General features: G+C 43.3%; 1 protein-coding gene across 1 annotated transcript in view; it reads left to right on the forward strand.

The window, feature by feature from the left end:
• ERBB3 (erb-b2 receptor tyrosine kinase 3) overlaps positions 1 to 27383 on the forward strand; it is a 107218-nt gene extending 79835 nt beyond the window's left edge. The window contains exons 16-28 of the mRNA XM_081934725.1: positions 1532 to 1585; positions 5318 to 5459; positions 7055 to 7174; positions 9051 to 9149; positions 10923 to 11108; positions 12128 to 12283; positions 13576 to 13651; positions 17299 to 17445; positions 17879 to 17976; positions 18813 to 18962; positions 20233 to 20304; positions 21082 to 21349; positions 22866 to 27383. Of these exons, the coding sequence (XP_081790851.1) occupies positions 1532 to 1585; positions 5318 to 5459; positions 7055 to 7174; positions 9051 to 9149; positions 10923 to 11108; positions 12128 to 12283; positions 13576 to 13651; positions 17299 to 17445; positions 17879 to 17976; positions 18813 to 18962; positions 20233 to 20304; positions 21082 to 21349; positions 22866 to 23407 (2110 nt within the window). The 3' untranslated portion in view covers positions 23408 to 27383. The remainder of the gene's footprint in view (positions 1 to 1531; positions 1586 to 5317; positions 5460 to 7054; positions 7175 to 9050; positions 9150 to 10922; positions 11109 to 12127; positions 12284 to 13575; positions 13652 to 17298; positions 17446 to 17878; positions 17977 to 18812; positions 18963 to 20232; positions 20305 to 21081; positions 21350 to 22865) is intronic.
• The last annotated feature ends 206 nt before the right edge of the window (positions 27384 to 27589 follow it).

Here is a 27589-nt window from a genome sequence, read left to right on the forward strand (position 1 = left end):
TTCTAACAGTCAGTTTCTCCTTAGTTCTAAGTTGCTTCTCTCCTTGATTAGTTTCCACCCATTGCTTCTTGTCCTACCCTCAGGTGCTTTGGAGAATAGTTTGACTCCCTCTTCTTTGTGGTAACCCCTGAGATATTGGAAGACTGCTATCTCAGGGGCTGCCACAAAGAAGAGGGAATCCAACTATTCTCCAGTGCTATCTGGGCAGGGTATCATATTTGTACAACAAATACAGGAGAAGCCACAGACATACCTATCAAAGTGCCTGGAAAAACCCAACTTTTTCAGGTGTCTTTCAAAGGAGGAGGGCACAGTCAGCGATGCTAAGTTTTCTGCTCCCCGGCTCTGAGCCCAGGGCTTAGTGATTTCAGTCCAAAGTGTGAAATTAAGATCTTTTAAGTAGCACTGAGCACGATTTCAGATAGTTACTTGGCTAAGATTCTTGCTGGCACTGTTTTGACTGCAGCCACAAGTGTAGTATTGTTCACATGTCAGGAACACAGCCAGGTGAGGAAAGCAATTGGAGTTAATATAGGCAGTACAGTGTTGTCCTGGGGAAGCTTCAGGTGCCGCACCGTATTTGTGGGGTCAAGGGACCACAGTTCTTATAGTGAAAATAAACCTGTCTCGGTCCAAAGCATTTCACAAGGAACAAAACAAGCAATCATAGCCTTGCAGGCTTATCAAGAAGGGGGGGGGGGTGTCTTTAAATCATATTTGATTGATGAAAGGATACAAGGGCGCAAGAGTTTAAATTCTTCAGACTTTTTCTTTGCACCAGGTGGTTCTGAAAGCAAGAAATGGGAGAAAGTCTGAAAAATTATGCCTGGTATTTACGTATGTCAAAATCTGTATCAGGATGCAGATTGTGGACTGAATCTTAGAGCAAGGCGTTATTAATATCAGGTTACTCACGGGGTTCGGGGACCAAGAATTGGATTGCTTGCCCAGTTCTGAAACAAAATAAAGACTTACAGAGTCCCCTGAGGGCAAAATTAATAGGCTGCTGATGTTGGAAATCTACAGAGAGTCATATTGGTAATACTCTGTGTTTGTCAAAAAAGGTGAGCATTCCCTTGTCCTACCTAGTTCTCTGTAAAGAAACATATTGGCTGGGTTCTCCTCTTAGGCTGTTTTGTGGCTCAGGGCATTCTGTCATTTGTTGTGGTTAGTTTACGGCAGGGATGAAATCCAGCAGGTTCTGACAGGTTCAGGAGAACTGGTAGTGGGAATTTTGAGCAGTTCAGAGAATCAATAGCGGAGATTTTGAGTAGTTTGGAGAACTGGCAATATCACCTCTGGCTGGCCCCAGAGTGGGGTGGGAATTGAGATTTTGTAGTATCCTTCTCCTGCCATGCCCACCAAGCCACTCCACGCCCACCAAGCCACGCCCACAGAACCGATAGTAAAATAAATTGAATTTCACCACTGGTTTACGGTTTGGGATGTTGTGTGAATGCAGGCAGTTGGATTAATTGAGTGAATCTGAGTTCAGGTAAGCAAGCTAACCCTGTGCTTCCATTTCTTACAGGTGTTTCGGACCAGAGATTGCAAATTGCTTCGTTGTGGAGCTGCCTGGCCCCAGGTACCTGTCAGGAGCTATTGGGGAGTCGGGGGGGAGACGGGGAGAGGATATAAAAGAGTGGACGGGTAGAAAAGAGTCTTGGTGATTCTTCCTGTGCTCCCAGATCACTACTGATATTTTTTAAAAAAATTACCCTTACAAAGCATTGCTGGAGAACTTAAACCATCTAGTTGTTACATTACCCTATCCTCGTAGCCAGAAAGTCTTAAGTTCCATCTCTAGCATCTCCAATCTTGCCATTTGATGGATGGACACCCCGCTACAAAGGCTGTGATGATCCCTGATTTGAATAACTACTTAAGTATAAATCACACCTTGACTATAGACAAACGCTCTCTTTTTCTCTCTGTATTCCTTGAAGACAATAGTGGCTGTCGTTTAAAATGATTGTAAGGCTGATAGAGGTAATAAATTGGATCCATATTTATTCATATTAGATCCCTAGGATTGGAATTATCATAATCTAGATAAAGCGTTCCTCTAACTCTAGAGGGATGCAGTGGAAAAGTCGGCAGTTTGGTAATTCGAATCCCTAATCCGCATAACGGAGTGAGCTCCCGTTACTTGTCCCAGCTTCTGCCAACCTAGCAGTTCGAAAGCACGTAAAAAATGCAAGTAGAAAAAGACAGACCACCTTTGTGAGAAGGTAACAGTGCTCTGTGCGTCTTTGGCGTTTAGTCATGCCGGTCACATGAACACAGAGACATCTTCGGACAGCGCTGGCTCTTCGGCTTTGAAACGGAGATGAGCACCGCCCCCTAGAGTTGGGAATGACTAACACATATGTGCAAGGGGAACCTTTACCTTTACCTAGATAAAGACACTGAGTTCACTCAGTTTACAAGGAACACTGGAAATAGATAATTCATTTTGTACTGTGATTATTACTTTGCTGCTCCCTTGCACATCTTTCTCCAACCACTAGAAAATAACATCAGCAGTTCCTGGTGATGGTATATAATGCTTTATATTCTGCCCCAAAGCATACTGTATGAACAACTGGTTGAAGATAACAGATTACTATCACTTTTTAAGAGTTAAGCCCTCCTTCCGTTAAGATCTGGTTAAAAATAAATGCTTTTGCTTCCTTATTTTGACCAAAAAAAAAAAATAGCCAAAGGGCTCCCCTTTCAAGTGCCTTTTTCCAAATTAAACTGTAATTGTGGCATGGATTCTCTCCAAGATTAACCCCTTTCCAAGGGAGCAGGGCTGGAAGGAGCCACTTGGGCATACCTGTGGAGGCTTCCATGGGACAAGACAAGAAAACTGGCCAGGATCACAGCCTCTTCTCTCTGTTAGCTTCCCCACTCCCCAATGTTGCTGTTTTTATGGTCCTTCCATCTAAGGCAGGCACTCCTGTTAAACAAAAAAAATAGTTTCACAACCTGAGTCCTCAGCTTCCCCCTACAGAAAGAATCTCAAGATTTCAAGTAGGTGGTGGGAGGGGAGGATGAAGAAGACATTCAAATATATTGATTTGGGTATCACACATCCACCCCAGTGCAAAATTTCTACCTCTCCTTGCATTGGCTTAAAAGGATCCTTCTTAAGAGCCACGGTGGGACAGTGGTTGGAGTGCAGTACTGCAGGCTACTTCTGCTGCCTAACTGCGATTTGGCAGTTCAAATCTCACCAGGCTCAAGGTTGACTCAGCCTTCCATCCTTCCAAGGTCGGTCAAATGAGGACCCAAATTGTTGGGGGCAACAGGCTGACTCTGTACATTATTTAGAGACGGCTGTGAAGCAGTATATAAGTCTAAGTGCCATTGCTATTCTTCTCATCCCATTCCCACTTTCTTCTGCTCCATTTATAAAACTTCTTTTTCCCACCAGTGCCCATGGTTTGCTTGGAGGCCTTCATGGGTGGCATGGGCTGGCTACTGCGGGTTCTGGCCTGTTGCTGGAGGGCGAGGAGTTTCCCATTTTGATCTCCTTCCCACACACCTGTTTTCTCCCATAAGACGGGAAAGGAAGTTCCCACCTTTTTTTGTGGAAGCTCATTTCCTTTTTTTCTCCTGCTCTTGAAACAGAGCCAAGAATGGCAAGTCATTAGAGTAATTGTGAAGAAGATTGCTGGAATTTGGGCTCCGTGTTGGCTTGGAGCCCAGTTAGGTAGCAGTAATGTGGCTGGTCTTGAAAAGCTAAGTAGGGTCAAATGGGTTTATTGCTTCGATTGAGGAACACTAGGAAATTAGGCTAGCCTGGGAAGTTAGAAAGGCCCTCCAGAAAAAAGGAATCCCGTTGTTTATTTATCAAACTTATATGCCACCCATCTCATCATCAATCATCATCATACCCATAAACTCACCCTAAGTTCTGACCTAGGCTTCCCAAGAGCATGAAGCAAACTTCTGGTCCCGACAAAATACCCTTTTATTAATTTACTGTGAATTCTGCTCATTCACATCCAGCAAAGTCTGTCAAGAGAGGATTTACAGTCACAGACCTTATCTGACATGGAGAGCTGCCAGGCCAATATCTGCAAAACTTGGCAAGGCGTCTCGGAGAGTCACAAACCAATTAAGCGAACGAATTGTCTCCTGCAAACTCCACTCCCCTTTTGCTCCTCCCGTTCGTCTGCCTTACTGATGTCTGACTCTGAAGGCAGCTGATAACAGCCCTGGCCTCCTCTCTGCCTCCAACACAGAGCCCTTCTCATAGCTTTCCCCAGACTCCAGGACTGGCCCATGTTCCTCCCCAACCTCCTCCCTGTCCGAATCTGCTGCCAGCTCTTCTGGCCACACAATACCCTAAGAGTTCATTTTCATTCAAAAGAGCTCTTGTTGTACTTGCTTGGAAAGTAAACTTGTAGAATTGGGCTCACGTGGCAAAACACACAAAACAAGTAGCCAACCCACCTACCCTACCACCACCACCACCCCCCAAAAAAAACCTTGTTATGGATGAGATGCAGTTTCCATGATGAAAGGAAGACGTTTGAAGAGATTATAAAACAATTTGGCTCAAAGCTTTGAGGAGCAACAGGTAGTAAAAGTGGTGCCGGAGATGGGGGCATTTAGGAGGAATTGCTGGCAAACTTTTGCTGTCTGGGTTGCCTTCCACCCTCAAATTTGGAACCATCCTTGCTGCTCCATCCCTGTCTCTCAAAGATGTAGAACTATGGCAAGCTCTTTGATGCTTGGCAGCACTGGTGCCAATCACCTTTCTTGATTGTCCATCTGCCAATTGTATTTTTCCATGGCTGGAGCATCGCCAGCATCAGGCATTGGTGTGCTGAAAAATGATTTATGAGCAACCTTCTCAAAGAACAATAAACATGCTCACTGGGGAGGATTTATTGATATGAGCACTCTACTTTAGAACGTTCGTCGTGTTCCACTTTCATTTTCTGTGATTATTTTTTTTTAAAGATCTGAGAGGCTGAGTTTTTTCCCCCTTAAATCTGTTTCAGATTAAACCCATTTGCTTATATTTACCCATTTGTTCTGCCTCTATCCCTCCCTCAAAAAACACCTTACATGTCTGCCATCCCACTACTGAAGTTTAACTTGTATGGCCTTCTCATTTCACCAGCTGCAGCTTGAGAGCCGGAAACTTATTTCCCGACGAAGGCTAGGATGTTCAGGGTGTTTCTGAAATCTTTCTCTCCCTCTCTCCCCTCCTTCTCTCCCCCCCTCTCTGCCTCACTTTCTTCCTTACTGTTTTTTGCATGACCGATTGTCTACAACTGTGATGCATGCACGGGGTCCTAACATACAGTGTTTCTCTTAGGAAAGCTCCAACAATGATTGCTGTGATGGTTGTGGGTTGCCTCTTCGCCTCCTGTTCCTTTGTTTTGCTCACCTTCTTGTACTGCCGTGGCAAGAAGATCCGGAAGAAGAGAGCCATGCGGAGATACTTAGAGAGAGGAGAGGTAAGATGATGCATCTGGGACATGTGGAGGATCACAAGTAGGGGTGGGCTTCAAACATTTGAGCAAGGGATTCTCTGCCCAGTTGCTTGGTGGGCGGGGCCATGGTGGGCGGGGCCATGGTGGGCAGGGCCTAGTCAGACTCCTGAAGCATGGGGGGCGGGATTTTGGCACTCCCTGGGCTTCGGAGGCTTTCCTTGACCTTCCAGGAGGGTGAAAACAGCCTCCTCAGCCTTCCCGAACTTCCGGTAGACCCGTTTTTCATCCTCCCCAAGGCTCCGCGTGCACCTTGCACTTACCTGCATCCAAAATGGGCCGCGTGGGGACTCCTGGGAGGGGCAGGGTGGGTGGAGTGTGGCCAGCCAGGAGTGGGATTTGGGGGTTTTCCGAACTGCACAGAATCTTAGCTGGAGGTTCTCCCGAACCCCTGCAAACCCCCAGCAGCCCACCCCTGACACAAGTAACCAATCAGATTTGACCATGTGGAAGGAAAGGGGGCATTTTCATTTATTATCCAAGACCCAATCCTGATCTCTTTACGTTGGGTGTGTCTGTGAGTGATGGAGGGGGGGGCAGTCTATTATAGCTGCACTTTTGCCTGGGAGTAAATCCAAATTAAACTCAAACAGGTTGCCTTCAGAGTATAGAACTGAACTTTGTCGGAAGTACAGCCATCTACCTTAAAATGGAAAATACCACACGAGAGAAAAATGAAGGGAATATTCCATTTAGGGCTGCCCTAATGAGCACTGATAATTGGAAAATATATATTTTAAAAGCTGGATTTCAATTGCCCAGTTGAGCACTGCCATTTGACACTGTTAATACCTCCCTTCTTCTCCCCACCCTACAGACATCCCTGGGTCCATCAGTAGCTTTACTTGAGGGAGGCGGCGGCAATGGGAGATATTGTGCCTGTTTTTGAGGACTATGAAAAATGTCTGTTCCTAAGAGAAATATCCTTTACTAGAAATTTCACTAAAAATGCTGGCATAATGGGGAAGAATTTCACAGTTATTTGGCATCATCTTGGTACAACCATTTGTGAGGAGAGGAGGCTAGGCTTCTCACGTTGCCTGCTGCCACCCTAGGGCTGCGATTTTTGTGGATTGAAGTGAAGCTTATTTTAAAAATCTTGAATGTTTTGGTATATTTGAGAATTAGGGTGCTACTATCACAGGAATAAGCAGCCCTGTGCCCATGGGCGCAAATGTGCCTTACGTTCCTTGCTCTCCTGATTTTAAATATTTGTTTTAACAAAAATAAACGATTAGAAAAAATTATTGGTTGCACAGCAAAGAATTGGCTCTCTACATCATATTTATAACTCTCTGACATATTTTTACCAGGCAAAGCTCTTGAAAAATCTACAAAAATCCCATTAGGATGGCAGCAGGCAACTGGAGAAGGCTAGTTTTCTCTTGTCACAAATGGATGTTTTGTTCTTGCATCCATTTTATAATTATGCACATTTTCTAGTGGAAATCCTTTTATGCTCTTAGCCCCCAAAATTGCCCACCGCTGCCTTTTCCAAGAAGAATGCTGAGAAAACAAGGGGTCCCTGACCTGTTTATGGTTTTTTTTCTTCTCCCTGTAAGAGTTTGGAACCTCTGGATCCCAGCGAGAAAGCCAACAAGGTCCTGGCTCGAATCTTCAAGGAGACAGAATTAAAGAAACTGAAAGTTCTAGGATCAGGCGTGTTTGGAACGGTGCACAGAGTAAGTTGGAAACATGGAAGAAAGAGCTTCTGCTTCTTTGGGGTTAAACATGCTCCAGGCTGCTTCAAGCTGCAATGTAGCCAGGGGCAGAGAATATTGTGAAGAAGAATTTGCAGCTAGACAATTATATCTAATACACCTGGGCAAGTTGGAGAATGAGATAAGTAAACGTGTTGAATGGGGTAAGATTGCACGGGATGGCTTTTGATTTTTTACAGACCTGCTGATTCTCTACAGCCTTGCGACCTTAAGACGTGTGAACTTCAGCTCCCAAAATTCCCCAGCCAGCCATGCACTAGGAGTTGAAGTCCACTCGTCTTAAGGTTGCCAAGACTGAGAAACACCTCTCTACAGCATTTTGCTCATATCCAGCCTCCTCCAAGTATGGTGGGCCTACAATTCCCAAAGCTGACGAAGCATTCTGCAAATTGTTACTTGCCAACACGTCTAAATGTTAAGCGCTGCTGAAAAACGAACCAGTTCCTTTCAGAGGAAGGGACAGATCTTCCATTCTAAACTAGTTGCGGTAAATGAGCTGCTTCCTAATATTTTTCAAAGAGGAAATCAGAAGTGATACCTGGAGCCTTGTTTATTGTCACTTTTCATTCAGCAGCTGCTCTAGATATCTGTGAAAACAAGGTGGCCCCTGGAATATCCATTACTCTATGGCAGGGGTGGGGAACTGTGGCTCTTTTGCGACTTGTGGACTTCAACTCCCAGAATTCCTGAGGCAGCTATGTTGGTTCTGGAATTCTGGGAGTTGAAGTCCACAAGTCGCAAAAGAGCCACAGTTCCCCACCCCTGCTCTATGGTGAGGGAAAGAGGGTTAGTGTACCAACAATCATAGAGTTGCAAGGGGCCATTTAGGCCACCAAGACCAACCCCTGCTCTTTGCAGCATCCAAAAGAGATGGCTGGCTATACTCCATTTTGAACGCCCCCAGTGAATTAGAAGCTACCGCATCCTGCATAATTGGTTCTACTGTCAAACTGCTCTTTTTTCTAATATTTATATAACCTGAATTCTGTGTCCTGAACTCTGGAAGTAGAGTATAGATTCCAATGTTCTTGTACATGACATCTTCTAGGTATTTGAAGAGGAAAATGATTAAGGGGACAACACTGTCATAGTTCTCCTCAACTATTTTTTAAAAGGCTAAGCTTACCCAACAACTTCAGTATCTCTTCATAGGACTTAGCCCCTGATCATCTCCACTGCTTCTCTATGAATCTCTTCCAATTTCTCTGCCATCTTCTTCAACTGCAGTGCCCAGTGCTAAACCTGTATTTGAGTTGTGGTCGGATCAAAGGAATGTTTGCTTTCCATGATTTGGTTGAAATGGTTTTGTCTCTGCAGCTTAAAACTGCAGTTGCCTTGCTTAGCAGCTAAATCTCACTACTGTCCTACATTCAGTTTATGATCAACTACAGTTCACGAGTACTTATCAAGTCAAGCATCCTTCATTCTCTATATTTGCTTTCTGTTTCCTAAGTAACATTGCATCCTAAGTAACATTGTCTCTCTTAAACAGAGAAGTGACTCAGCTCAATATGCTGTAGGGTATTATATAAAGAGCACCCTGATTTTCAGCTTTGGCTGAGATGCAGCTATTAAAAATTCTGATGATGGGCAAATCGGAGCCATCGCTGCTCCATGGTTAAAAGGATAGACTAATGGCATTCTCTGTTTCTTGTTTGGTCTGAAAAGAGAAGCAGATAGGAAAAATTCAACCTAGAGTTTGCTGAATGATACACGGGATAAGATAGATAAGAATTTTAGAAGATCATGATTCCCAGGGATTCCTCAATATTTATTGTTTTAATGCATGGTTCTTCATTTTAAACAATTGGTCATTCTCAGTTTTCCTTCTTTCTAGGGGGTCTGGATTCCAGAAGGAGACTCTATTAAGATCCCTGTAAGCATCAAAGTTATCCAGGACCCGAGTGGCCGACAGTCCTTCCATGCTGTAACTGATGTAAGTGCCACATAGGTCTCAGGAGGAGAAGGTGCGATTGGTCTCCATAAATTCCTTCTCGTGCACAGGCAGGCAGACAAGAAATTAATAAGATCATTATCTATTGATACATTTCTGGATAAACTGCAGTAAATGTCAAAAGGCATCGGATTTCCTGCGTTTCAGCTGCAAGGAAATCATCTTCACCGCAGTTGATCTGGATATGAATTGCTTGCTTTTGATTGAGTATTTATTCAACTTTGCTGGTCACTTTTAATTGTGATGGAATTGCTGATCGCTGATGTTGAATGTATGGTGAACTTCATCCCTGAGCTTCTGTGTTTCTGTAAAGACTTTGCATCTGTGATTACTGATTACGGCCCTCATAATCATCCTCTTTGTAGTCCTAATCAGAAACATTTAGCATGGAAGAGGGGGAGGGGTGTCAAATATAAATTGTTGTTATTTATCCCGCCTTTTAAATATACAATTCAAAGTGGGTAAACTTATCTAATGTTTCCGCCGCTTATTTTTTCTACAACAACCCTATGAGATGAGTTGGGCTGAGAGAGTTGACTGGTCCAAATTCACCCAGCCAGCTTTCTTGCCTAAAGTGGAACTAGAACTCCCGGTTTCCTGGTTTCTAGGTCACCGCTTTGGCCAATCTACCAAACTGGCTCTCAATATCTCACCTTCTTTACATATCAGTCTTTTGGGAATAGGACCATGATTGTCTGTTCCTCCCTCCCCCCCTCCCTGTGTGCATAAAAACAAGGGGGAGTTTAGGGCATTTCTATATAGCCATTGGTTTCACTCCCTCTCTCCCTCTAACTTTATCGTTACTTTTAGTTTATCTTGAGGATGTCTGTCCTCATTGATATTGTAAGTGCAAATCTCCTCTTGTAAATTCCCACTTGTAAGCCAGAGTTAAGTCTCCTTCCTCTTCCAGTTGTAACCAAATCAAGATCTAAGAGAACTCTAATGACCTCTTGGGACCGAAAAGCAAGGGTGGGTTGAGGCCATTGCCCTATAAGGCAGTGAAAGAAGTGTGCATGACCACAGGCAGGGCACATTCTATAACAACCTGGATTTCTGTAACAGCGCCTTCCAGGCATGTTGGTTCTATATATGCTGATTAGAAATTGGGAACTATAATCCTGACATGTTTGTAGGGGGGGGTGGTCAGAAATAAGGAAGGTTATAGTAAATTAAGCCATCTGTATGAAAATCAAAACGCACAGGACATTTATATCTCATTTTTGGAAGAGAACTGCTACAGGGGTATGCAGAAGTCCATGGTATTGACAACGGATTGGGGCATGATGGACAGGAGAGATCTTTGGCAAATGACGTCGAAATTAACCTGTCCATGTGTATTAAAATAATTTAAAAAAACACTTGTAGATAATGCCAAACATTAGCCTTGCAAGAAGGATCCTTCTGTGATGCTCTTTCATCATTGTTGCTTCATGGTCCCCATCCCCTACCCCTGTGGAAACTAGTATTAAAAACACAGGCTGTCTGTCTGTTAGAAGCTTTTCTTGGCCACTGTTTGGAGGAGATGGCTAATCTCTTACATACGCATAGGCAGAGTAAGGATATGGGGTTAGGTGGATGGGTGGATAGTGAAACGTCTGAAGCAAGCTGTGACTAAAGAGTAGCAGTGTTGATTCCATATTCAATCCGCACTACACTTACTTTTTTTTCCCTTCGAACTTCCCCAGTTCCTACCTTCACTTTCGGCTGCGATCAAAGCTTTACCCTGATGCTACCTTTATTTTTTCTTTTGTGCAGCACATGCTAGCTATAGGTAGCCTGGATCACGCATACATTGTCCGTCTCTTGGGCATCTGCATTGGTCCCCAGCTGCAACTTGTCACCCAGCTTCTACCATTGGGCTCCCTGCTGGAGTACGTTCGCAAAAACAGGGACGCCATCGGCTCTCAGCTGATGCTCAACTGGTGTGTCCAGATTGCCAAGGTAGGTTTTGCACAAGAACAGCTGGAATCCTTTTCCGGGTCAGTTAGGATCTCCCATTGTTTGAGGGAAAGAATGCCTTCCATTCTTCTTCCAGCATATCCTAATTCAGGAACTGAGGAATCTTCTCTACTGTCATATGAGATATATATACCAGGGCCACTTGCAGGATAGACGAACTGCAAAACTTTAAGGGCACTGGATATTTTGTAGAAGCACAATTACATTTTCACTGTCATAAGGGGAGTTGGAGAAACGTCCCTGAAATATTTTTTTAATGTTCTCTTTAACTTTACCTTGCAGTTATGCGTCTGCACAAGAGTGTTGTTCTTGGTTGCTCTTTTGACTCATACAGGGCAGCCGCAGGCCTAAACAGATCTAAGCTAACGGGAACTAAGTGTACATCCTAAAACGTATTTCCATTTTTAAAAGTGATGTCATATATTTTCCTAAGTTCCACAAATGTTCAACCTCCTTCAATTTTGCTCTTCCCCAACACATTCTTGGATGGCCCCACGGATCAGAGGGCTTACCGATCCTGGGATCTGCAGTCCTTTCAAAACTCACAATCCCTTGAAGAGAGAGGGCATGGAATGAAATACTGGGTTTATATTAGGATGATCTGAGCTAACATGTAAGGGCGGGGCTAGCAGAGAATATTATGACTTAGATGCTTAAACCATGATGAATCCAACTTGAGCTTTGGAATACAGTCATTCATAAGAAGAACTGATTTTATCGTGCTTGGTGGAATTTGCGGGGCGGGGGGGACACCAGATAGAAATGCATAGGTGATACAAAGTTTAATACTCAGCTGAAACCAGAATTGTTCTTACTGGGACTTATAAATAACCAATTACAAAAGACTTATGGAAGTTTGGTTTTGTATATGGTAACTGCTTCAAGACTACTATATGCATGAATATGGTAAAATAGTAAAATACCTATAGTAGAGGAATGGGTTGTAAAGAGGACGGAATTCATGGTCATGGCAAAATTGATATCTCCTTCTTAATATTCAGGGTATGTACTATCTGGAAGAACATCGCATGGTACATCGCAACTTGGCTGCCCGTAATGTTTTGGTTAAATCCCCTAGCCAAGTACAAGTGGCAGATTTTGGCATTGCTGATTTGCTCTACCCAGATGATAAGAAATACTTCTACAATGAAATTAAGGTTAGTACCTCTTTCAGGGAAAGGAAGGAAGGAAGGAAAGAAGGAAGGAAGGAAGGAAGGAAGGAAGGAAGGAAGGAAGGAAGGAAGGAAGGAAGGAAGGAAGGAAGGAAGGATAGATGATAGATAGATAGATAGATAGATAGATAGATAGATAGATAGATAGATGATAGATAGATAGATAAATAGATAGATAGATATGGTTGATAGATGGATGGATGGATGGCTAGAAAGATAGACATAGATAGATAGATGATAGATAGATAGATAGATAGATAGATAGATAGATAGATGATAGATAGATAGATAGATAGATAGATAGATAGATAGATAGATAGATAGATAGATGATGGATGATAGATAGATGATAGATAGATAGATAGATAGATAGATAGATAGATAGATAGATAGATGATAGATAGATAGATAGATAGATAGATAGATAGATAGATAGATAGATAGATAGATAGATAGATAGATAGATAGAAATAGTAGATGGGTGGTTGGTTGGATGGATGGATGGATGGATGGATGGATGGATGGATGGATGGATGGGAGAGAGAATAGATGGATGGAGAGAGTGATACAGTAGATGGGTGGGTGTATAGATAGATAGATGATAGATGATAGATAGATAGATAGATAGATAGATAGATAGATAGATAGATAGATAGATAGATAGATGATAGAAGATAGATAAATAGATAGATAGATAGATAGATAGATAGATAGATAGATAGATAGATGATAGATAGATAGATATAGATAAATAGATACAGTAGATGGATGGGTGGGTGGGTGGATGGATGGATGGATGTGTGTTAGAACACTTCTACATGTGTGTTTTGTACCAATTTAGATACAGCTGTAGATATGCCTGATTTTACAATCAGACATTGGGAAAAGTTAATTATTTGTACCTCTGCACTTGGTCATTCAAACTGGGGCAAAGCTATCTTTATATTCCAAATGGTGATTTTTGTTGCTCCACAAGCAATCAGATGGACCAGGACACCAATTGAATGGCTCTTCTCACACTCTTGGTTGGCTGGAAGAATCAGATTGAACACAATGCATGTCAAGGTTTTATTACCAAGGAGTTGTGAGCTACAATTTGACAAAAATATATCCTTTAAGATTTAAAGAATCACCTTATTTCAAAAGTTCCAAGGGAAAGGGAATCTCATTCGGAGTTGCTTAACCCACCAAGAAACTTCTACCAGTGTTTCCATGTATGCATATCTACAGGTAAATAAAATTCATTCTTAGAATTTTTCTTTCTTTATGTTTTTCAGACACCAATAAAGTGGATGGCATTGGAGAGTATACACTTTGGAAAATATACACACCAAAGTGATGTGTGGAGTTATGGTATGTGTCTGATTGTGCCATCTATTAAGAATTTGACTGTAGCTACTCAATCTTTGTTATTGTTATAAGTTTCTAGAAATCGAGACATGTTTAGGGATCCTTGGTGCTCTGATGATGTTATGTAGTTTGGTAATGAAACGTCTGCAAGAAAGCAGTCAAGATCAGAAAGCACCAAGGATCCCTCATTTCATCCCTGGGCAACAAATATTCTACTCTTATTGATCCTTTTGTTTTACTTGATTCTGCTTTGTTAGAGCTTGGTTTGCTTTTTTGGACTTCATATTCATGACAAAACAAGCATTTCAAGACAGAGAGACAAATTCAGGCTTTGAAATATTACATTTAAAGATTGAATTTAAAAATTTCAGTTGAAGAACTTTTTCAAACTGAATCTTAAAATAAATGGGTTGAAAATTGAAGTGAATGCTATCGAATTGACTAATCAAATTAGTTCAATCTGATGATTTTATTTATTTATTTTTATTTATTTATTATGAAATTTATTTGCCGTCCGTCTCATATCCAATGACTCGGCAATTTAGAACATAAAAACATTAGAAGACATTACAGGTAGTCCTCAACTTACAACAGTGCGTTTAGTGACCGTTTGAAACTACAATGGCATTGAAAAAAGTGACTTATGACCGTTTTTCACACTTGCAACCACTGCAGTGTCCCTGTGGTCATCTGATAAAAATTCAGACGCTTGACAACTGACTCGTATTTATGACGGTTGCAGTGTCCTGGGGTCACGTGACCCCCTTTTGCGACCTTCTGATAAGCAAAGTCAATGGGGAAACCAGATTCACTTAACAATCGTGTTACTAACTTAACAACTGCAGCAATTCACTTAACAACGGTGGCAAGACAGGTTGTAAGATAGGGCAAAATTCACTTAAAATGTTTCACTTAGCATCAGAAGTTTTGGGCTCAATTATGGTCGTAAGTCAAGAATTACCTGTACAATCATCAATTACAAAAATGACACAGAAGATTAACACAAGGTGGAAAAGAGAGAGCCGGACACATGGGAGGTGGGAGGGGGATTAAGTGTTTATTAGTCAACCATCTCCAATATGAAGCTCCCCAATTGGGTCCCGAAGCCATCTGGCAGAGTCAGATCTTAAGGCTCTTACGAAAAGTGAGGAGGGTGGGAGTCAATTTCACCTCAGGGGATAGAACGTTCCAGAGAGCAAGAGCCATGGCAGAGAGAGCTCTTCTCTTGGATCCCACTAGCCAAAATTCTTTGGCTGACAGGATCTGCAGTGTGGCCCCTCTGCCAGCAAGGGTGGGGCAGGCCAGTCCCATCGGGGTGAGACAGTTCCTCAAGTAGCCTGGACCCATGCCATGTAGGGTTTTATAGGTGATGAGCAACACCTTAAATTGCACCTGGAAGCAAACAGGAAAACCAGTGCAAATAACATGGACCATTCCAGAGGCCCTAAGAACCATGCCTCCACTGCAGTCTGGGACAGCTATAGCTTCCAAATGCTCTTCAGATTGTATGGTTTGAATTGACTCATGTTGTTGAGTTATTTAATGCAGATCAAGGGGGATTCCCACAGGCCCTACTGGACCTGCCTTCATTATGCTTTAAGATATTTGAGATCTTCGATGAACTGATCCTCCAGTAAAAACTCAGAGATACTCTAAAGATTTTTATCAGTAACAATCAGCTTAAGAACTGTGAAGTGTTGTCCTCCTTATGCATGGGGAAAAGGGACCTGTAGTCTGCAATTTTCCTCCTTCCAGATCAAAACATGCAGTAAATGAGAAGAAAGCAGGAACAATCCACCCACACCCTTGGCAACTGTTTTGGTCCCCCTGACAACATTCCTCTGGTTTTTTAGGAATCTTTGTGCTAGGTCCGTGATGGCGAACCTATGGCACGCATGCCACAGGTGGCATGTGGAGCAATTTGTTAGGGCATAGGAGGCATTGCCCTGTCAACTCCAGCACGCAACCTCAGCCTTCTTTTAAGTATTTTTTCCAGAGAGTAAGTCATCTGTGTACCAAGTTTGGTTGAAATAGCTCGTGGTATTCCAGAGTTATGCTGGAACATATACCGTGTTTCCCCGAAAATAAGACAGGGTCTTATTTTCTTTTGACCCACAAAACATGGCTTGGCCCTTATTATCAGGGGAGGGCTTATTGTTTTGGGGTTGCCGGGCGGCTGCTCCCTTGCAAACGGGCTCCCAAAGAGCTGGGCACAGCCTCAGGGGTGAAGCAGCCATGAGGTGACCACACTCACGAGCAGCCGCCCGGCAAACCCCCTCTCCCACCGGGCAGAGCGCCATTCACTGACCTAGGGGGTATCCCTAAGGTGCCAAGGCATGTGGCGCTCTGCCCTCCCCCAGCTCCCACGGCTTGGCACATTCAGGATACCCTCTAGGTCAGTGCATGGAACTCTGCCCAGCTGGAGAGGGTGGTTGCGCGAGTGCCTGTTCTGCCCCCAGCTCGCATGCCTCAAAGCCTCACCATGCCCTGACCCAGCTCTCCCTGCAGGGCCAGGGCACCGCCGCCATCACGCTTCAAGCATAACTTTTTCTCTGGCTTCCAAACTCGGGAACTAGGCTTCCAATTCTTCCAGCAGCAGCCGCTTTAGGAGTGCGCTCTATGGTTGGGGGCTGGCTGCCATAGGGCCCAGAACCATAGAGCACACTCCTAGAGCAGCTGCTGCTGGAAGAATCAGAAGCCGAGTTCCAGAGTTTGGAAGCCAGAGAAGAAGTTATATTTAGAGCGCAGCGGCGGCCGCGAAAGCAGTGGCGAAAGCGGCAGTGAAAGTGGTGGCGAAAGTGGCGGCAGCGCCCTGCCCTGCAGGGAGAGCTGGGCCAGGGCATGGTGAGGCTGGGAGGCATGCGAGCTGTGGGGGGAAACAAGATCTCACGCAACCACTCTCTCCAGCAGGGCAGAACTCCATGCATTGACCTAGGGGGTATCCCGAATGTGCCAAGCCACAGGAGCTGGGGAGCAGGCAGAGCGCCACGTGGCTTGGCGCCATAGGGATACCCCCTAGGTCAGTGAATGGCGCTCTGCCCGGCTGGAGAGGGGGTTTGCCGGGCGGCCGCTCGTGAGCGTGGTCATCTCATGGCTGCTTCACCCCTGAGACTGTGCCTGGCTCTTTGGGAGTCCGCTCGCAAGGGAGCAGCCGCCCGGCAACTCCCCCCTCTGGCCAGGCAGAATGCCACTCCCCAACCTAGCGGTATCCCGAAAGCAGCAAGTAACGTGAGCGCCTTCCCCCCCCCGCTCCAGCGGCTTGGCGCCTTCGGGATACCGCTAGGTCGGTGAGCCATGCTCTGCCTGGCTGGAGGGGGGATTATCCAGGGGGCTTATTTTCAGGGGGGGCTTATATTTCCCCCTCCTTTACAACGTGGCAAGGCCTTAGTTTCAGGACAGGTCATATTTTCAGGGAAACACGGTACACACACACACAGCCAATTTTATAGGTAGGTAGGTAGGTAGGTAGGTAGGTAGGTAGGTAGGTAGGTAGGTAGGTAGGTAGGTAGATAGATAGATAGATAGATAGATAGATAGATAGATAGATAGATAGATAGATAGATAGATAGATGATAGATAGATAAACATGTATTCAGCTAACCGTGCAACATCTAATTTGACCTATTCACTCACATTTTTCATCCCAACAGGAGTGACATTGTGGGAGATGATGACTTTCGGAGGAGAACCTTATGCTGGAATCCACCTTTCAGAAGTTCCTGACCTACTGGAAAAGGGAGAACGCCTCTCACAACCCCAGATCTGCACAATTGATGTCTACATGGTGATGGTAAAATGTATGTATATTTATTTTTATACTCCTGCTTCACTAACACCTTCTAAAATAATGTTTGTTCATTAACTAATCAAGAAACCACAGGTTTTATGACGTTACCCTAAACCTGGGGTGGGGAACTATGCCCCTTTTACCCAAAAGTGCTTTATTCTAGAGGCAACTGGACTTTCTGGTTTTCTTTGAAGACGTTTCCCTTCTCATCCAAGAAGCTTCTTCAGCTCTGGGACAACTCTGCCCTAGATGACTGAGAATCTCCATAGACATATGGCCCTTTTATGACTTGCGGACTTCAACTTCCAGAATTCTTGAGCCAGCATTGAAATCCACAAGTCATAAAGGGGCCATAGTTCCCCCACTTCTGTCCTAAACTATAAGAGATGTGGTATTTGGTGCTTATTTGAAAGATTTTTTTTTAACCTTTTCTAATTTTACAGGCTGGATGATTGATGAGAACATTCGTCCCACCTTCAAAGAGCTAGCCAATGAGTTCACACGAATGGCCCGTGACCCTCCTCGCTACCTGGTGATTAAGGTCAGTTGTTGTTGACTCCCTTTCCCACCTGAAGTTACACATTAAACCAATGGGGACCTTAAAAGCGTTAAATACTCAAAGGGTTTGGTTAAGCATGCGTTCATTGTATCCATGAGATGTCCTCATTATTTTCTTCTGCAGTCCTAGTTGATCAGTAGTTACATCCTGTTTATTAGACAGGGTGTGGTCATGTTTTTCTTTTCAAAGATAGACAAATAGAAAGATAGTTTGTGTGAGACGTAGGCAGGAGGTTGGGTGTGGCATGCCAGTGCCTATAAAAAAATAAAACTTTTTCTTAATGGAAATATGTTCTTGCATAATAAAACATTTGCTATGTCACAGCTGAAGCAGTTACCTTACCAGAAAATGGTTATGCCCCATTAAACAGAGCAGCCTTATAAGTTCTCATCTCATAGCTGAGTTCTTTGGCATGGCATGAGAGGCTTTTAAGATCCCAAAGCTCACCATGGAACCTGCTTGAAACACAGGTGTACTTCCATAGCATGTTGCTTGATATACTGTAGTAAGAGAAATATGTCTGCCAGGATAATTTTGGTTGCAGTTCATGCCTATGCAATTTGGATCCTCTCTCTCTCAACATGCCTGGATGTTGTAGAAGCCAAGACCTGAAGGGAGCATGGAATGGACTTCCAGGATAACTGGAGGCCTCTTCCTTCCCTTTCTTCATTTCTACACAGAGGCTTCTTATCCTGAGATGAAATGTTCTGCTCTCACTATGTTCCCCTCTGTGATGTTTAATGACAATGCTCAGCCGCTGTATGAAGAGGTTACCATTTGAAATAAGGTTAAAAGGCAATGCTTGGCCTTCCCCACAGAGAGAAAGCGGGACGCTATCTCCAGTAGAGCCACCGTCACTCAGCGAAAAGGAGTTAGATGAGATGGAGACACTGGAGATGGAATCAGAGTTGGAGGAGGAGGAACTTCACAATCTTTTCGCCTCTCGGCAATGGGTGGACTCCATGCGGGTAAGAAGGTTCCCCCTTACCATAGTCTGTGTGACCCTACTCCTCACGGCCATTTTAGAACAGAATTGGAAATTTGGAGCTGAAGCTGTAGAATGATTTCTTAAATTTACACTTAGTTCATCACAAATATATATCCGTACTTTTTGGGACAAGTGAGATTTCTGATGTTGGGTGATTAATTAGAGGACCACGCTAGAAGACTATGTTTTACTTGGGGAGAACACTGGCTTATCAGTTGCACTGAGAGAAGCAATCTTCTGCTGCTCTAACTCAGAGGTCCCCAATCCCCGGTCTGTGGACTGGCACCGGTCCGCAGCATGCCAGAAACCAGTCCGCTCAAATAAGCAAAGGCTGATCCCGCAGGATGCAGGCATCACGTGAAACCACGCCCCCTCCAGTCTAAGGAAAAACCTCTCTCTATGGAACAGGTCCCTGGTGCCCAAAAGGTTGGGGGCTGCTGCTCTGGCTGATTGGCTTTGTTTTCAAGTACTATTTTATTAGAGCTGTGGTGGTACAGTGGTTAGAATGCAATATTTCAGGCTAATTATGCCAACTGCCAGGAGTTCGATCCTCACCAGCTCAAGGTTGACTCAAGGCTGACTCCTCAGCCTTCCATCTTTCTGAAGTCAATAAAATGAGGACCTGGATTGCTGGGTCTGTAAACCACTTAGAGAAGGCTGCAAAGCACTATGAAGCGGGATACAAGTCTTAAGTGCTATTGCCATTACCTTTATTACTCCCACTTAGAAAACAGACGAATGTAAGATAGCCTAATACACAGCAAAATGGTCAGGAGGCAACCTAGGGATAGGCAGGGACTGATCCTATCAGGTCTTCAATGGGGAACGGGGGCTCTCTGGAAACTGCCAGAGAGTCAACCTGGATCCTCAACAGAGTGGAAACCTGGAGATCGGTGCAGCTGGAGGAGCTGCTAACAGGCTCCCTTTGCTGCTGAGGTTTGAGAGTGGGCTTCCAGTCATTGCAATCCCAGAGAATGGAACATGCGGTATCCCTCATCCTCTGCACTTCCTACAGCCTCTGCCAACTAGAGTTTGGTAGCCGGATTCCTCAGGGGAGAATGTACAGATGCAGGATTAAGATGCATCTATAAACAAAGGTTAACATGTTAATTCTTGTCTCATTATATATTATAATTGAAAACTTTTGTTGAAAGCAGAAGAAAACCGTTCTCTGTATATATTAAGGAAAAAATCCAATTGATATCCAACACTGAGTGTTTTCTTTTTTTTTTAAAAAATATCTACTCCAGCCTCCAAATCTTCTGAATTCCTCTGCTGGATACATCCCTATGAATCAAAGCAGCCTCAGTGGAAGTCGGCAGGTACGGATTTCTTCTAAGTTTGTACGGAGAAAAAAAGCTGGAGTATAATAAACCACTATAGTCCATCACTAGTATGGGGGGGGGGGGAGGCAGTGAATTAGGAAGGAGTTGTTAGTGGGTGGCGGGAAAGGGAAGGCCTTAATGCACTTCAGAAAATTTATCTTAGCTTTTCCTAGTGTATCTCCAAGTGAGTCACACTATTATTTCCAGACAGTGCAAGTATTGGGTTTGGCGAAGAAGGAAATATGGGAGCTATGCTCCAAAATATCTGGATTGTGCCACATTGGAGAATGCTACGATAGAAGGTCTGGTGTCTACTATTAAAGAAGCTCAGGTAGAGACCTTCCAGATAAAGGCTATCACACCCCTCCCCCTTGGCCATTCCTCATAATTTGTGACGTCTGTATGTCACTAGCTATGAATTTGTACATGTTTGGCCCTTGATAAATTTCCTGATTTTTAGTTTCTGAGCTTCTGATGGACTACCATTGACAACCAAAGGCCTCGGCCTTCTTGAGTGGTTTCAAATTGGGTAGGTCTGCTGCAGAGCACGACTGAATGACTCTGTATATTTAAAACTTCGGAACAGTGTTGTCCAGCCTGTGTGTGGAATTCAACTCCCAGAATTCTCAACTGTGACCAAGCAGGCTGTAGAATTTTGGAAATAGTCATTTGTAGGGTATCATTACCACTCCCAGTAATCAGAGAAAATGGGAGTTTTCCAGGCATCAGTAAATATTTATCATTACCTGATTTTTTTATCTCTTTTGGATCCAGGGTATGGGACCGGGCTCCCGGCAGACTTTGCGCATAAGGCAGGAGTCGATGGGCCGTACTATATCAGAGTCCTCTGAAGGACGAGGCACAACCTCAGATTACGACCTCACAGAGGATCTGTCACTGTCCGGAAGCTTATGCCGCAGCCTGCAGTCCCGGGGAGACAGTGCTTACCTCTCTCAGCGGGAGAGTCTCATGCTTCCCGTTGGCAATGCGGACGGAGAGGAGGATGCCAATGGCTATGTTATGCCAGATCGAAATGGCAGAGGTAAGAACAGCATAGAAATGGCCGTGCAGGGAAATGAGATGCGGTTCATGCCCTCCTCTATAAATAGAACAGAATTCTTTATTGGCCAAGTGTGTTTGGACGCATAAGGAATTTGTCTTTGGTGCATATGCTCTCAGTGTACATGAAGAAAAATAAAATAGAATACATTCATCAAGAATCATAAGATACAACACTCAGTGATAGTCATAGGTTACTAATAAGCAATCATACTAGGAAACAAAACAATATAAAATTTAAAGATACAAGCAACATGGTTATCGTCATAATTGGGAAGAGGCAGGTAGTAGGACGGAAGAGAAGAATTCAGTGTCCCTGTATGCTGGTTTGTGCGTGTTCTTCCATACCGCTCTCATTACACTTCTCTGCACACTCGCTCTCCTAACGGGGAGCTTACTTACTTAACACGAATAATAGTAATACAGTCTTAATAGGTAATATGACAGTGTTGTAGGAATTAGTTGTTTAGCAGAGTGGTGGCATTCGGGAAAAAACTGTCCTTTTGTTAGTTGTTCTGGTGTGCAGTGCCTTAAAGCATTATTTTGAGGGTAGAATTTAGGTAGAATAGAATAGAATTCTTTATTGGCCAAGTGTGATCGGACACACAAGGAATTTGTCTTTGATGGATATGCTCTCAGTGTACATAAGGAGAATAAAAATACATTCATCAAGAATAAAAAGAGACAACATTTAGTGATAGTCAAGGTTATCAAATAGTATTAGGAAACAAATAAAAACAATATACATTGAAAGATACTAGCAACTTGGTTATAGTAATGTTGGAAGAGATAAATACTAGGAAGGAAGAGAAGAATAATAGAATTGAATAAATTCTATTGAATTGAATAAAGAATAGAATGTACGCATACCATGTTGGAGAAACCAGGGTTATTATCAGATCTGCCCTATAGAGATAGCCTTGGCTCTCTTTTCAACCTGACTTGCTCCAGTTGTTGGCCAATAATTGGCCCTGGCTAATAACTCTGAAGTGAAGACAGCCACACTGAAATAGAATAAACAAAAGCTATGATTCAGAGCAATTGCTGCTATTTCTTTCCTCATCCTGCCCCCTCCTACCATTCCCTCCTCATAGCAATGGAATTATCCCAGATTTTGAAACTAGGACGGCCCTATAATGGAGTTGCAGGTACAGCTTCCATGATCTCATTCTCTGTAGTCAACTCAGTTTTGAAACATTGCACCCGAGGTTGTCTTTTTGTTATTTCTCACATTATCCCTTAGAATACGGAAGACTCAGTATAAGCGTAACCCTACCTGCTTTCGCACAAGACAACGCTAGACAGTCTCCACAGTCTCTCTTTTTTTCTTCCATTGTTCCTAGAAGCAGAATGGACTACATTGCTGAATTCACTTACTACACAGATGTATCCCAATTTCAGGGGGATTCTTGTTTCAACCTTAGCAACGGTTGTTTCTTGTTCTAGGTGACCACAGAATGACAAAACCTTTTGTCTTTTTTTTTTTTTTTTGGGCATAGAGCGTGCTGCTGGCATGACCGCTTCACTGATGCGTGGCTCCATCCCTGTACACGAAGTGGAGGAAGAGTATGAGTACATGAACCGGCGTACTCCACAATCCTCACAACCCCGGCCAGCCTCTTTAGAGGAGCTTGGCTATGAGTATATGGATCTTGGCTCAGAGCTGAGTGCCTCTTTGGGCAGTGTGCCAAGCTCCCAATTGACTACACCTTGCAGGGAGGATGAAGACGAGGAAGAGGACTACGAGTATATGAACAAACAGCCCAAACTTAGCAAGTCCCTGAGTAGCATCCGCAGTTCTCAGGGAGACTATACCGATATGGATTCTGGCATCACCCAGAGCTCCCCGGATGAGCAGGGATACGAGGAGATGGGTGCTGTGTTGCCCCCAGTCCAGTATATTGGCTGCCAGAGTCCACCCTGTCCCAAGAACTGTTTCATGAAACCCTTGCGCACATTGGACTCCTCAGATTGTGCCTTTGATAATCCGGATTACTGGCACAGCCGGATGTTCAGCAAAGTTGATGCTCAGAGGACATAGCTGGGGGCGGGAAACTTTCTCTGACTCTTCGCGGGCAGCTAAAAAAAACCTTAACGCAATCACTCTTTATGGTGATTGTGAACTGCAAAGGCAAACTTCCATTCGTCTCCAAAGCCTCTGTGATGTTGACCATAGTAAGCAACGTATCTAGACCGATGATGGGCTTCTGAAGAACATCTGCATTTCCAGTTTTCCCATCTTGCACTGTGGATCAACAGCTGTCTTCGGTTGGGTCTCTTCGGGTTGGAAGGCTCTGGACTCGCAAGGCAAATAGGACCGGTTGAGGGAGCACACTTCCACTTGGAGTCCATCCCTGAATGCAAACGGAGTGATGCCCACTTTGGCAGTGTAGGGTTTCGAAAGAGACTTGCTAGCAGCTGCTCCAACAAACCAAAGTGCTCTGACCACAGATGGATGACCCTGGAAGCAGCTCAGATAAAGCCAGCCTTCTAGGCTGCCTAGGGAAGTGTTGCGCTCTGTGACAACCCTCTGCCCATTACAAGCCGAGGGGCCTTAATCGTGAACCAAGTGCGTGCTGAGCCTTACAGTTGGCCATAAGGCTGAAGGGACAAACCTCTTGAGGACAAGGAGGCTGACACTTGTTATATATTCCTCTAGTAAGATGTATAACGGTAGAGGAATTGATTAATCCTCAGGGTGGATATGAAGGATAAGGGTACTTTTTCCCTCAGAATTTGTGACAAGTAACCTCAGCGAAGAAGCCAACGTGCCCATGTGATGAGAGGACTAGGCTTTTGCTCCTTCCTCTCAATAAGACATTTGGCACTCTTGGTTCTGTCTGTCGTCGTGATGTTTCTGTTTGGCTGTTAGGAATCCCCATATCGCAATGAGAAGAGTGGATATGAACAAAGCCTGGACATGCAGGAAGCCAATTTCCACTTTGGGCATTTAGTTATTCACGATTACAAGCAACTTTAAATATTCTTCTTTCTCGATTGTGGACGATTCAGGCAATAATCTCCAATACCTCCAAACCACAAAGCAATCGGGAGAGAGTGCCAATTGTTATAAGGAAAGGGGGGGGGGGGGAATCTTTCTATGGTCCTGTGTAGAAGATGCCAGAGGAAGAGACTTAAAAAAAAAAAGCACTAAGTTTCATATTTCCTCCTTTGCTGGAATGGAATATGGGGATGTTTGTCAGATTAGGGACCAAGGAAAGAGACCAGCTGCAACTTAATCCTTGCTACAAAAAAGAAATCGGTAACAGGAGAGAGGTCTCCTTATTCCTGAAAGTTAACTAATGTATTTTTGTTTGAAAGGGCATAAAAGCACACTGAGCTTTATGGCATTATCATAATTCTTTTGAGTCAAGCTCATTTATACAAGAGCTTGGGAACAATTCCCCCCCCCCTTTTCTCACCATCACTCCTCCCTATCCTGAGGGCTTATTACAGAATATACAACCTTGACATAACTCAGGTGTTCCGGATTCCACCAAATAAATAGGCAGTTAGAAAAAAGCAAAATTCCATCCCAATTTGGGAGAGGCAAAGGCTGTGATTTGGTTTTTTAAAAAAATAAAAATAAAAAACCTGATGGCTTCTGCACAGTTTTGAACGCTCCTCTCTTCTGTAATTGGTCACTATTTTAGCCTAGTGCAGAATTTACTGTGAAGCACTGTTAGTCGGAGGAAGTATCCATATTGTTTTAGAGCCCATCCTGATGGTCCCTGGGTACTCCTTGACATTGCCAATGTTTGACTAAAAAGTTGGTGGATACTTCAGAAAACCTGTTTGTGTGTGCCTGCAATCAGTCTGCTTTGATGGTTGCCAGCCAAGCTATTCTCCTCCCCCGAATCCCATTGAGTGAAGAAAAAAATAAAATAAAATAGAGTGTGATATAAATCAAATTCGATTCTTTGCCCACGAGAGCCAGGTTGCAACCATGATGGTGTATTTTCAAGTGCACATTCTGGAACTGATGGTTGAATTCAGTTGGATTTAAACTGACCTTGAGTTTCAAGGGATTCTGAAGGAATGTGGGCCATTAGTGATATTTTGCTACTGCTGATATTGAGAAACACAAAAATGCTGATTGAACAAATCAGTTCTGTTCCTGCCCAGATCAGAATTCCTTCAGGTATAGTCATACCTGAAGGGCGGTAAACCGCCCAATTCATTCTCACTCCTGCCAATTAGAAATGCTATAGAGAGCCAGCCATGAAGAGAAGGATGCTATGGACGCTAGTAGGCTGCCCTCTAGTGAGTAAACTGTATAAAATATCTTGCTTTGTGACTGGACTGTGATAGAAATTCATCGAAACAAAATCTTGGAGGAAATGGGAAATATAAATTTGTTCTTCTTGTTCATTAAACACACACAGCTTTTCCCATTCCTTCTGACTTCCATAGCAGAATGAATCTGGGTAAAAGCAAAATAATGGAGTAAGCCCAGATGAACAGAGTAGAGTTTACTTTTGAGAAGCAAACATAGATTTGCTATATTCTAAAATTAAAATCCACCAGTGCTGTGTGTAATTGCAAAATATTTCTTGGCTTGATTTTCGAGCCAGGTATTTTTTTTCCAGCTTTTTCCAGAGCTGCTTTCTAAACCTCCAGAAGATCATAGATCTCTAGACCAGATGATTTGGAAATATTTTTAAATTTTGATTAGACAAATTAGTGCATGTTCTTTCAAGAACAACCCCCCCCCCCGAATGCAGTGAATTTTGAAAGAAAAATTCCCATATAACAAAGCTGAAATTAGAAAAGCAATTTTCCCAGGAGTGCAAAGTCTGCTTTTTTCAGATCAACTGAATGTTGATCCATTGGTTGTGATAGGAGCTTTTCCCAAGTCTCAGATTTTGGGCTGAGAGGGAGTGATTGGCCGAAAGTCATCCAGCCAGCTTTCATTCCTGAGGTGGGACGATAGAACTCAGTTTCCTGATTTTTAGCCTGGTGCCTCAACCACTACACCAAAGAAGCTCTGTGTATATTAGCATAAATGGATACATTACTGTTTGGATTTGCAACTGGTTCCAAAAGCTGCAATCCATTTTTTTTTTGTTCCAGAATATGCCTGGCAAAAAACCAAATTCTTTGGTGGGCACTGCTTGTACTTAAATAGTGATTGTTATGAAGAAACATTAGTTAAAGCTTTCATAGCATAAAAACAAATAGTGGCTAGGGTCAGTGCTCTTCTGTGCTTTGTTTAACAAGCCCCAATTGAACTGGGTTCACTCATACTAACCCCAAATTGAGCAAACAATATTATTACTTAGCATGAAGTATGATCCCCAGTTACAATCACCGTCACTTTGCTATAGATCAAGTTCTTAACAGAAGGAAGAACTACGTAGGCCACTTTCAAATCTAGCAAACCTATGAGAGTTTCACCGCCCCCCCTCCCCTTCTACCCCCAATAATCTCTTTTATACGTATTCTTATTCTTTTGGACTTGGGAGGAAGAAAACCTTCCCAATTGTTAGTCTTCCCTTCACTTACAGCAGTTACTAATCACATTTACTGAAATGCTGTATTTTATTTTGTGCAACCCGACAGCCATAGTTTTGGCACATTTATTTGGTTTTAATGGTTTTATTTGTAGGAAAGAAATTTGACCCAGCCTCACTTTAAGAGATAAATTAGAGTTAAAATAAAGGATCCGTGTTCCTGGGATTTTGAAGTGAAGGTGTGCTAATCGCTACCCTTACTCCAGATGCTGTTGCGTCTCTCTTCAGTTACACATCGGTGCCATATAAACAACAGCCAACATCAGAGATAAGGCTTTCATTGAGGTACAACAAGTAGATGCCAATTGTTTCAGGCTATGGCGAAAATAAAAACATGAAAGCAACTCATTGAATTGTTTTAGAACAATTGTTTTTGTAGGATAAAAGTACCACGTTTAATGTTTCCCTATTCTGTATATTGTTTGTCATAAAACTCATGTTGGATTGCTTTGTTCTATTTCTGCCTTGCTTTGTAACTGGTGAAATGAAGGTTTTTGTCTTCTTCTTTTTTTAAACCAAATTGGAAGGAATCCAAACGTTGGCATACTTTGAATCGCTTAGTACAATGTTCCAGCTTCAGAATAACAAGGAATAATAGTGTTGTTTTAAAAGCAAGCAAGTAAGCAAACAAACAAACAAATATGCACAGTCTCTATTGTCACTGGCTATGATGATGGGAGTCCTTCCCAGTGCCAAAATGTAAGCAAATT

The sequence above is a fragment of the Natrix helvetica genome (genome assembly GCF_964273705.1).
Source record: "Natrix helvetica genome assembly, chromosome: 1".
In the NCBI taxonomy this organism is placed as follows: domain Eukaryota; kingdom Metazoa; phylum Chordata; class Lepidosauria; order Squamata; family Natricidae; genus Natrix; species Natrix helvetica.